General features: G+C 33.4%; 1 protein-coding gene across 2 annotated transcripts in view; it reads left to right on the forward strand.

Moving 5' to 3' along the window:
* The first annotated feature begins 1573 nt into the window (after window positions 1–1573).
* Window positions 1574–12688, forward strand: part of WDR81_1 (WD repeat-containing protein 81) — a 54339-nt gene continuing 43224 nt past the window's right edge. Inside the window, exons 1-11 of one of the 2 annotated variants that reach the window (XM_051215890.1) lie at window positions 1574–1624; window positions 2413–2630; window positions 2671–2812; window positions 2861–3064; window positions 3102–3341; window positions 6178–6487; window positions 6535–6603; window positions 6640–6725; window positions 8815–9108; window positions 9452–9754; window positions 10031–10080. In XM_051215890.1, coding sequence (XP_051073726.1) covers window positions 2575–2630; window positions 2671–2812; window positions 2861–3064; window positions 3102–3341; window positions 6178–6487; window positions 6535–6603; window positions 6640–6725; window positions 8815–9108; window positions 9452–9754; window positions 10031–10080 — 1754 coding nt within the window. In that variant the 5' untranslated portion in view covers window positions 1574–1624; window positions 2413–2574. Of the gene's footprint in view, window positions 1625–2412; window positions 2631–2670; window positions 2813–2860; window positions 3065–3101; window positions 3342–6177; window positions 6488–6534; window positions 6604–6639; window positions 6726–8814; window positions 9109–9451; window positions 9755–10030; window positions 10081–12688 lie in introns of those variants that run through there. The other variant, XM_035731476.2, reaches the window with a different exon arrangement.

Genomic DNA, 12688 nt, shown 5'->3' on the forward strand with positions numbered 1-12688 from the left:
GAAGGTTGAACTACAGCAAAATTTAGTAATAATTAGGTAGATGAAATTTTTATAGATCTTAGTAAATCTTTAACAAGGTCTCTTATGTTAGTTTAGATTATAACTGGACAGTTCTAGGACTCGTTACGAAATTGCAAACTGGATAAGTGATAGCATATAACTAGAAGAAGTGAACGGCACTCTAAAAACTGTAAGAAGTAGATTTACCCAAAATACACTCTTCGACCTTTACGCAAATCACTTACAGACTATTGCAAATTCATATGTTCTATTCAGGCCCATACAACGTATATCCGATAGAATAATATTCCATAAATGGGTGAAAAAATGTTCAGTGTAACATACCCGACCTTTTTGAAGCCGCATTTAGAACATAAGCTTTAAGCTGTGAGCCATTGTTTACAGCATGGAGCGGATATGCTAAAACGATTTACACGGTGAGGGGCCAAATTAGTTAAAGATCTTTCCTGACTATCTTACGAATACAGATTGAAACACATCCAACTGTATCTGTAACAACCGAATTGCCAGTATTCGGTTTGAACGCAAGACTGATGGACCAAATTTTTTATCTAATAGGCCAGACTACGTTCTTCTGTACAGCGTATCGAGCGTTTTTGAGATACTCGTATTAAATTACATCAGAACACAATGTCTGTGCTCAATTTAGACGGTTCTAATTTAGGAACTGGAACAAATTATATCAAAAATACAAAATACGTCAAACGGTACAGCCTGTGCTATACAGTGAGAAGTTTCTTTAACGCGAAATAGCTCATCAAACAATAAAAGTAACAGTAAATACCAAAGGGTTCGATATATCTGAGAATCAATAAAAATATTCCCAACCAGATCGGATCAAATATCTATCTGCTGGGATTCCAGCAATGCTCCCAAACAGACAGTCAAAAGGTTAACAGCCACACACTGAACCACGTCATGACCTTGAGCTAAGTCAAACACGACCTTAATTTCAATAGTCCGGCAAACTGCAGTAGAAAATTAGGTAACAAAAGATAAGTCTCTAATCAAAATCACATAATAAAAGCTCAGACGAGGAAGACTGAAGAACAAAAGGTGTGGTTAAACGAGATCTGAACAAGGGTTAAAATACACGACAGGGAGAAGAAACAAATAAATGACAGTACTGTCTAACAAAAAAAGCTGTTGAGGAATTTTCATCATTCGCTTTCCGTTATATTATCCGTCATCTCACCGCAGGTTACAGAGTGAACTTATGCTACTTTGCCATATGCCGAATGATCATCTTGATAGTAATATATCCAGGGTCAACAAACTTAAAGGAAATTCGTAGAAAGTTCTATAACTGAGATCCAATCTTCCACCTCTGAAGCTCCTTATCTTGCGCCGTTTTGTGAAATAACGGAATTCTCTACGAGGACACGGAACATGAGAAAATCTTGTTGACACGTTCAAAATATGCTTTGATCTTCAAAGTACTATAAACTACAAGTAATAATACAGTTTTTCTGACCTCTTATTCTTTCTATTGACGATTGAAGACTGCAGCTGACCTTTCAACATTTAGGTTACAGTTTTGAGTACTTTTCCACTCTTCAAGGTTGGTTTGTTTGGGTGCTGTCGGTAATTAGTATATTGGTAGGTAGGTTCTATGCATTGTAGTAATGAATAAATTAAGGCAATATATTAAGAACAAATTTTTGTGATCATTTGTATGATGGTGTCTATCTAGCATCATCACTTTAGATTTTTCCAATAGAAAGATTATCGCTAATAGAAAGTCCTAGGCTGACTGTCAAACGATGCCTTAAGCACATTTGGAGCTAAGTACTCGTAAAATCTGGTCGGCGATGAAGTGTCGAGCTAAAAGTATGAACATCTTCCGATCTGAATTCTTAAGTATAAGATGAGGTGTAGAAAAATAGTATCTCATCTACCTAAATTGTTGTAAAAGTCGTGTCTTCAGAAAAGATCTATCTTATGCCTAGACATTTCAGAGCAAGTTTGTCTGCTAATGACTGATAGTATCATTTGAACCTTAAATCCACTGACTCTATCATTTTTCACATCCACTTATACCTTTGGCTTAAAGGTGCCCACTAAGAAACATATTTTGAAAAATGATTAGCGTATAAACACTACTGCCCTTTAGACATTCACATATAACACCCAAGTGACTCGTAGGTTGTGTTTTATGTGCTAGACGTAAATAGAGACAACTGTTAATGAAAGACTCATTTAGTCGTATAATCTATGTAATTTGGCAGCTATAATCTTCAATAGTATTCGTAGTAGGAACACCTAGGAAAACAATTGGGAGTTAGTTCGATGCATCTTATTTAACTACCTTTTTTAGATATTAGTTCTCCCACCCCTATCTACTTTTATATTTGCTTATAATAACTCGATATTTTGTTTCATACTTCATAGAATTAGTGCTGAGGTGAGTCTGAACTTAATTAATTGCTTTGAGACCGCTCGCATTGAAGAAATTTACGAGTGTATTTTTCCCCATAATTTACACTGAACTTTTAGAGGCATCGATAGTTCACATTTTGTATATATTCCAGTGCAATCCAGTTGGTTTATATAATGAAAAAAAGGAAGGTTTGGAAGTTTCGAATGTCATCTTTGAATTTTCAAGTAAAGTGAGATTTTTGGTTTTTAAATAGATATTGTACATCCTAGCCACCACAATCACACTACTCAGTTTAGTGACTTCTTAAGTGAACTAAAAAAAGCAGAGTTAGCGCACTTATGGCGTAGCTGTTTTAATAACCATCGAAGTATCTTGCAAAATAATATCCACTGTCGTGTATCAAAGACAACGGTAAGATGTAATGATTTGTTCAAACATAAGATTATAAAAACTTTTCAGACTTGCAAATCAATTTTGGATAATTTTATGGATGTACTTTCAAACCCACAGAATTTGAACTTCGTTAAATGTCTTAATTGCACATATAATCAGAATGAACTCATGATGGATTATGATGTTGTTGGAGTATCTCTCTATGATGTAATCAAGTATAGTCCCGGCCGTCTAAAAAATCACAACACACTGTTATTTCTCACTTATCAGGTAATTTACTACTTAATTGTCACGTACATTCTCACAGGCAATTCATACCATCACTCAATTACACGAAATAAATTTACCCCATAGTGGTATAACATTGGATAATATATTTGTAGACGAAAAGTTCAACATCTTTCTTGGTCTCCCAAAAGCCATTGACTTTCTGTCAAACATGAAGACAAATGAGTTAAACGAAGAGGAAAATACCACAGTAATCGATATTGCGGTGTGCAGTAGTAGTAAGCTGTCCACGATGACAACTAATTGGATACTTCACAAAGTAAGCAAATTCATCTTGTCTTGATGTAATTCAATAAACGAAGGATAAGTTGGTACTCTTCAGTGGCGCTTTACAAATATGTCTATTGTGTATGAAATCCATATTCTCATTTATTTTTATTATATGTATACATAAGCTTTATTCAACATTAAAATTTTAGTACAACATGTAATTTTAAGCTCAAAGTATTTCAACAAGTTTCTTTTTCTTATTTCTTGATCAATCCTAACAATAAATATTGAGTGGTCGCCAGTTAGAAGTTAGCAGTCCAATCAATTGACATCCAAATAATGTACATTCCTTTCGCTGCATATTGTCAACAACCACAATATCTCTTATCGGGTCTTTTGTAATCTGTACAACGAAAGGTTGTACACTTTTCAGAAACTCACCCAAATAGGTTATGCGAATAATAGCCATAATGATGTATTAAAACAAAAAAATTAGATAACTTGTCGAAATATCTAAATGACAAGAGCAGTAGCTCAGATGTTCAAGCAGGCCGCCATATATATTATAAAGTCAACTGTTCCTACCATTATATGTGTATAAAGCCTTAATAATTTCCAGAACGATATTCATTGAACTCCTAAAATATTTTTTCCGCCAATATTTCTAAATACAATAGTTCTCTTTAATAAAATTATTTTTATCAAAGTGATAAATAAATCTTTAAATTTTACTTTAAATCTTGTTGTAAACCGGCTTTCCACTATTTCTGGTTAAATTTTACGCATTGCTTATTGTAAAACGCTAGTTATTTTGAATGATAGTTATTACGCTTCTTTCGAAACCATTACTTGGGGCATTACAGTGTTAAGATACTTATTTGACCGAATTTAAGGTCCATCGAGTTTCTGTTTAGATTTCCTACTCAATCAACAATTCAGTATGTTATTAGTATTTAGTTAACTTTGTACTTATTTGTTTTAAAAAGTCACGATCTCCGAATTTATTTTCAAAGCTTTCTACTCACAGACTTTCTCAATAGTATACTGAGAAAACAACAATTTCATTTGTCTTAAACGTATTTTCATCGTTTCTCTATCATATTTATCATCCTAGCATTTAAAAAACAATTGAGTGAACATAATTGTTGTTTAAAAGACTAGATAATTAGAAAACTACTAGATATTAATATTCATCTAATTTTTTCAAGAAACAGTTAACAACCGAGCTCGTAGGAAATCTCAAGTATTGCTCTAGATTGATTTTTAGATATTCAATTTTTTTTTAATATTACGAGATTTACTTTGCTGGTGTGCTATCTAATAGAATACTTGTCTGATAGATCCGTTGCGTTTTGGTTATGGAGTGGGCCTTGACTAGTGAATGATCGTTTAGAGAACTGTCGAAATAAATAAATGGAGATGTGATTGATAGATTAAATATAATGGTACTATATGGTCGAATGAATTCTTTTTCCGAGATCGGACTAACGATTCAAATGTTCATATAAATTGATAACAAAAACGAGATTACTAAACAACAGGAAAAGCTTTCTAATTAAACTTCATATTTGTGTATAAAATATTAAATACAGAAATAAACATGATTAGAAATAATTCTTAACATAAGGTACTAGGGAATAAAAACTTCGTTCGCCACTCAAGTATCAATAGGATTAGGGCTTGATTATTGAGTCTCTTCTGACATTAGTTTCTGATATTTTGCTTGGATTTTTATTTAAAAAAACATATTTTATTGTTCGGCTAACAAAACTGAAGTATCGAGGCAAAGTATGAACCTGTAACCTAGTAGTTTAAATTCAAATTTCTTAACTACTTCACTGTTATTCTACTGTTTATATGACATCTCAAAACCCTGGAATTAATTATTCGAGTAAGTAATAATTACCTCATCAAGTAGTTATATTTTTCAGACTTATTCTGCTGACTAGTGAATCGATTTTTTTGGTTATAGTCTTCATTATCTGAAAAACTAAAATTAATTGTGAAAATCTGGAATTTCATAATAACTTGACAGTTATCATAATTAAAACTACAAACTCATTAGGTACGTGTCTCGACATTGAATGAATTTCTAATATGGTTTTTAATATATCTGTAATATTCGCCTTGTATTTTTGAGTTTCAGTGGTCACTGTACTATTGTTGTCTATATTTAAATGAGATTCATGCAATTACCAGGCTTCCAGTCCTTTGGATGAGCTCAGCAATTCTCTTAAGCACTTGCTTTGATCATGTAGATGTCCTGTTCATCCAGTTAGCAAGAACAAATAATATGGTTATTTCTTCACCCCATTTGCACTATCGATAAGGTTGGTCTAAAACAAGAAGGGTAGTCGTTATCATAATTAACCTCGTGGAAGTGCTTTATTTGGCTTGTCTCCGAAATTCGTCATTCACTTTGTGATATGTGGTTGTATGGTTGATTTGAAATATTAAGATGTATTTCAGTTTTTACATATTTGTCTCCTTTCGATGATAACAGTTACTTAGTTTTTATTAAATTCGGAACTTAGAACCGTTGGGCCACAAGGTCTGAATTCTGTCTCACTTCTATTTGACCAATACTCCCTCGCACAAAATATGTAGCTCAAAACTGAGTACACAGATATGCTCTTAATTATTGTGGTGCACTCTTTTCTACCCACTTTAGTTTTAGTTGGTGATTAGCATATTTAAATCTCACGACAAGTTTAGCTGAAGACCTAGTACACTGAGTTTGGTCAAGGATTTTCATTAATTTAATCGTTATTTTAGCATCTTTCGTCACGAAGATATCAAATAGGAAGTCGCTAGACTGAAATATTACAAAATACATATAACTTGTTTTGCTTAACAATATGAAACATTTGTTGTCTTTATTTCAGGTTACAAACTATGATTACCTGATGTTTCTAAATGAACTGGCTGGTCGACATAAGGGGGATCCATCAAACAGTGCAATTTTACCATGGATAACAAATTTTGATACGCCTTTGGGACAGCTAAGGGATTTAACAAAATCAAAGTATCATTTGTGTAAAGGAGAAGATCAATTGGATGCAAATTTTACGACATCTCTATATAATCATACAATATCTAAGCGTCCTAGTTGGCCACTAGGTACTTATAATGTGGAAGAAGATTATGATATTAGGAATCATCATCAGGATTTTATGAAATTGTGTAATGATTTGGGTAAGACAATCAGTGTATTTATCGACCGTTATTCCTTCTGCTTTTAGGTACCTGTAGTATAAGTAATGCAGATACCAACTTGGCGTGCAATAATGTAGATGCATGTATATCTAATGGTAAATTGTTTTTATTTAAACAAAACTTGGATATAGATAACAGGAAAAATAATACGAATTATACTTTTTCTCCTCACCATTTGTTGGATATAATGCCTGATTTAGCATACTACACATACATGGTAAGTAATTAATATTACTAGTCTAATTCTGAAGCCATTAAGATCTGATTCATAGTTGTATTGAATCAAGACCAAATGCATTTATTCGAGTAACTATTTCTGCCTATCATTTTTAAAGGATTGACTTCAAAATTACTTTCAAGTTAAAATGAACAGACCATATTCTGTTATCCTTGACTGGTGATAAGGTATGGTTTTTGAATTATCCTAAAACCAACTTGGCTCTATAGTATATGCATTTTGAAGTTTGGCAGTCAGTGCTGACAAGTATTTTATCGTATTTCTGACAGGTTGATTATTTGACGTAAAAGTCTTTCTGTAGAACGTGAGTTTCAGAATCCCCATACACCTTCGTTTTCTTTTTCTATACTGATACTGTTACTACTTCTACCAATTTAAGATTTGTCATGGAATAATTTTATCTCGGTACTACTGTGGTATGGCACCCTGGATCGATGAACATGTGTCAGGTCCATATTGAGTATAACTGACTGATTTGTAAAGTAATTACACGTGTCGATGCTTCTACTTGATTGAGTTGTATGATTCTTGATTGACTGCTATGTTGATTGACTATATCTCAGTAAATTTCTGAAAGAATAATTTGCTTTTATCACAAAACCTTAGGTTATGCTTTTGAAAAATAATCCAGTTGACGTTTAAGTATTAGTTTTATGATACCCCACAATATCACCATGGTTCATTTCCTTTCGTAAAATACAATTAAAACCAGGCTTTGTGTGTCTTAATTCCATCCTTATTCAATATCATTGGCTTGGCTAGAAACCAGTGATCCCCTTAAGTGTTTGAATGTAAATCAACAAAAAGCTTCGCTTGTTGAAGTGATGACAGCACAAAAGTGATTGAGACATTTGTTTCATTATTACGTAATATTTTACGCAGTCATACCAAGGCCAATATTCTACTGTCGTCTATTTTTCTATGAGGATTCAGCATGGAAGCGAATCTAATCAATTTACTAGGATTTTGAATGCAATCATTTTGCAACTCAAAGTGTATATCCGAACTGAAACATTGAGAAGTGTGTTTTTATGTACTATATTCTATGCTGTTAAAAAAGAAACAATTATATCATATTGCTAAATCAATACGCGTATATGTAGTCAGTTTTAAGTCACAATCCTTGTACAATGCTATTAATATAATATATTCTGAAAATAATAATTACAAAATTCGAGCCAGTTTACAGGAGTGATCAGCCTGATATAAATAGTAATATTAAATGTAGAGAGCAGATATGTGGTGTGCGACTATTTTAAGTTTTAAAGTGCAAAAATTGTTCATATGTATAACTACAATGAAAGGCATCAGCTAGGATCTTTTAATTCTTTTTAAGTTGACGTCTTGTTGATGTATGAGCGGTGCATTTAAGATAATTTCCTACGCCATAATGAATGTAATTATAACCATCTATAACTAGAGAAAATAAAACGGAAGCAGAGAGCATGGAGCAAAGGCGATAAATACTACAATAGGTTAGTTAGGTCTACCATAATACATATGTCAGGTTATTTTATAATGTACTATCCTTGTTGAATATTATTCAAATTAGTCAAGGTTGCCAGAGACGGTGTAAGTATAAAGTAACAGCAGGTAGGTAGGTTCACTTAGTGGATTCGGTAATACGAATGACTAAACATTTAAAATTCTTATAATCTCACTTGTGGAATAAAACACACAGATGTAAGAACACTTAATGCATTTTCAGAGAAGGAGTAAAGTATGAGCGGCAGTTACGCTATCTGGGTGCTCGAAATACAGTAAAATAGATAAGATTAAAACTTGTCAATGAATAGTTCAACGTCAAATGCCTTTACAACCGTACTACCGTTTTCGAGTGATTTTTTGAAATTATTTATAAAATCTAGACTTAAGCTAACGATTCCGCTGCCAATGACTTGATAATCTTGTTACTGTGCCAGTAGAAATCTCGTTTCTTACTTATTTTATGTAGTGAATAATATATATGACTGATGATTAGTTCTTTAATACGTATCTTACGGCCTTGAACATGTTCATTTACTTTTTATTTCCATTTTTATGCTTATATACGTATAATATATAATAGGCTAGAAAAACTCCCTTGTCCTTGTTGACACAGTTTGTACGTCCTGTTTATCAACCTCAAGAATTTCCAACGACTATTGCACGATTATATGAATCTACTCCAGACGAATGCATCCCGGAGTTTTTCACAGATCCGTCAGTTTTCTCTTCTGTTCACCCCGATATGGCTGACCTTGGCCTGCCGTCTTGGTGTTCTTCTCCTGAAGAGTTTATTAAATATCACTCTAAACTTCTGGAAAGTGATGAAGTATCTAGTAATTTGCACCACTGGATCGATCTAAACTTTGGATACAAAGTAAGTGATTGAAAATTTGTAGCAATTATTATTACTCGAACCGACGCCTATTATGCATTGATATAGTGTTTGTATATTTGGTTTTAGCCTAGATAGTTTCACAAAATTTTTATTGATTAATAGTCTTCAAGTGATATTGTTAGGTGCGTTACTTCACTAAGTTCTTCACATAAGTTTAACTTGAGAAGAAACAGTAGCAAGTTGATAGATATATATTTCACTGACAAGTTCTTCAACACAAACTAATTTTGTTCTTACTCTAAATTTTCACATTTGATTATGAATAAATGAATTCTTTCTTCCTTAAATGGAATACATTTTAATTACTTTTTTATGATTGTAGTTATTTGGTTCAGCTGCAGTGAATGCTAAAAATGTTCATCTAGAATTGGCAGGTGATCAAACTGCTTTACGTTGTACTGGTGTCGTATGTTTATTTCGTACACCACATCCTCAAAGAATTTGTAGTAAAAAATTATCAAGATATTTTGGTGCGACACTACCAGATATATTTCAAATGGATGTAAATCCTCCAACTTCTAAACACAATTCAGTTGGTATGAAAATGCATGCAAATAACTCTCCAAATGAAGTGTCTTGGAGAAAAAACAATCATACTCTAGCGAAGTCGATTTCTAGTTCTAAGGTATGATGTCTTTCATTAGTTATAGTTTATCGTACCTACTTTAATATTTTATGTGTGAGGTAATTTTTAAAACAATAGTTCAGTAGTATATAGTTGTTAATAATCTCAATATCTTGTAGTCAGGTTTGTATGTTGAGAATTTCACATAATCAATCATTCCGTTTATATTCATCAATCATAGGGAAACTTATATATAACAACTGAATATGTCAAAAAGATCTCAAGTGTGTATGTATGTTTATTCATGATTTTACAATGTATATTTTTCTCCCAAAGGTTAATCATACTATAAATCTGCCGACAGGCGATAGAGATCTATGTTTCAAGTAAGTTGTTCACTCTTTTGTACAATATTCATCGAATATTTGATTATCAGTGTAAAATATTTACTCAAATGAGTTATAGGCACTTTATTTTCTATTCTGTTTTTAATTATTGAATGCTAAGTGGATGATATTTCAATGCCTCGATTCATGGTATTTGACTATATATAATTAACTATTTTTGTAGACAATTTTCAGAGTTGTACACTGAGGTCTCTTAGTTGATTAGAGAAGTTGCGTTACTCTGAAATTTATTTGATTTAACTAGTTAAAATCAGTCTTGTTTATAGAATTTATTTTATGTATTGTTTGTATCCTCTTTTGTTTGGATTCTTTTGTGAATATGATATACTCTAACATCAGTTATTTGTTTTCATCCACTGTTCATATTGTAGCTTGTCACTGTGAGTTATATAGAGTAATACCAGATAAATATATAATATTTACTTTACTCTCGACATAATACTATATAAAAGTCGTATCAGTCAGTCACAAATGAAGTTCCTACTCTTATAAGTGTATTTGGGTCCAAGTTATCACACCTTACTCCACTATAGTAAGATAAAGTTAACGAAGTAGAAATTTAAGTAGTTGAGATGATAATACTGGTGCTAGTGGAAAACTAAATATAAGTATAGTTCGGAATGAGTCAGAAGATAATAAATCTAGAGTTATATTGGAAATCAACTTTCAGAGGAACGTTTCGAATAAGTACGTTTGCTCCACTGCAACCAATGTGGAGCCATATGACTTAAAATTCACAACTGTACACTCTGACAATTCAGTGGGTCTGAATCCCGAATTCAGTCACTTATTGAGTGGATGTTATGTTTACGTGTGCCATCAGCTGAAGATTTTTTCTGCTGGCTAGCTTTGGGCATTGGTTAAAGCAGTGGTCAGGAATGTGTAAAACATGTCCCAACTACCTCAGTGCTCAGAGATTTTCATTGTCTACCTTACCATCTTTACAATGTTCGCTACGCTTAATAGCAGTACTACTTATTCTATTCTTCCCCATATTTAGGCTCTATGACCAAAATATTGACCTACACACGTCCTCTATCATTAAAACTCATATTTTGTGGCCTGAAATAATATTGAGCGAATTATTATACAGTATACTCGCATTTGGAATAGGTATACGGAAATTCTACCTGCACTAGCCTTCCAATAAATTAAACCAGCTTTTCGCATCTGCTCCAAAATTTCGCTAGCCACTTAGTTACTATGGATAGTCCAACTCTTCTATGGTTGATGTGGCCATTTTGCCAATTGCTTTATTTTGTGTGATCAGCTTAGCCATTGGTATAGACTATTAATGAAATATCACTTTCGAACTTTCTTGCATTACTGCTCAATGCTTTGAAAAGACTTTTCAGCGTTTTTGCCGTGCAGTACTATCATGTACATATTTTAAGTCAATAAGAGTTTTAAGTAAGAAATGAAGAAGTTACGTTAACTATCATATCTGAGCTGAATTTAGCTACAAATAAATTAGAAATTTATTTATAAATTAAGATTGTCTAACTACTAACACAATGATTGAGAAATATTGACTTTCAGTTCATAATCTATTACCAGCAGGACTGGAATATGACTTGTTTAGAAAGATAATAATATGATGTAACTTTGGAAGAAGCCCCCCAATGCTCTGGTACGGCTGACGGTGGGGAGAGTCAACTCTCCCTGTCGAAATGCTCTCACATGGCCACGCGTAAACAGCCACTGTCAGGGAAGTTCTACTCACTGCCTTCTCTCGGCCGGAGTGTTGTTTACGAAATTGGGAGGACGAAAAGCGAATGTCCGACGCTTTAACCGGGTTGTTGGATATGGAGGGTCCATCTAGGAGAGTTGGAAAACCCTTATCCCAAACTAATGGTGCACATGAGCTCCAGTATCCTGAAGGAACAAATGGCGTATGAACCTATTGTTGGTCACCGGCTACCGTGAGACTGCATCTCCTTACGTTGTACCACTGCTTTGTGGATTAGACCTTTACGTCGAAGGCTCTGGGAGTGACCACCTAAGAAAACCACCTGCTCCGGTTTGGGCACTCAGGCAGTATCACAACCCACATACAAATAAAATAAAATGACACTAATGACTGGAAATACTGTTCTCTCTCCAATTAAAATTCAGGCAACTAACATCCATTTGAAAACATTCATGTTTATTTTTATTATTACCTTATATACTACGTCACTTATCTATTCTCTTCTATTCTCACTTGGTGTATCCTTATTTTTCAACTTATACAGCAGCTCGCCTATGGTGGAAAACCTGTTCTATCTAAACGAAATCCAGAACACCGTCATACTTATTACAGGCCAACAATCGTAGTGTTTCTTGACATTAGGGCTGCCTTCAATTCGTTGGATAGGACTGTTCTCTGGGATTGTCTATCGAAGAAGTGTGTGCCTGAGAAATTAATTAACATCTAAAAAGCCCTATATGCAAACAGTTCAGACAGAGTGAGGGAATACAACTTCCTCTCTCCATTGTTCCATTCAACATTGAGGATCAGGCTAGGTTGCGTAGTCTCATCATTCTTCTTCATCTTTGCTATCGATGACGTTCTGAAAACAGATGTGATGGATGTTAGTAATGGTGG

The sequence above is a fragment of the Schistosoma haematobium genome, chromosome 1 (assembly GCF_000699445.3).
Source record: "Schistosoma haematobium chromosome 1, whole genome shotgun sequence".
NCBI lineage: Eukaryota > Metazoa > Platyhelminthes > Trematoda > Strigeidida > Schistosomatidae > Schistosoma > Schistosoma haematobium.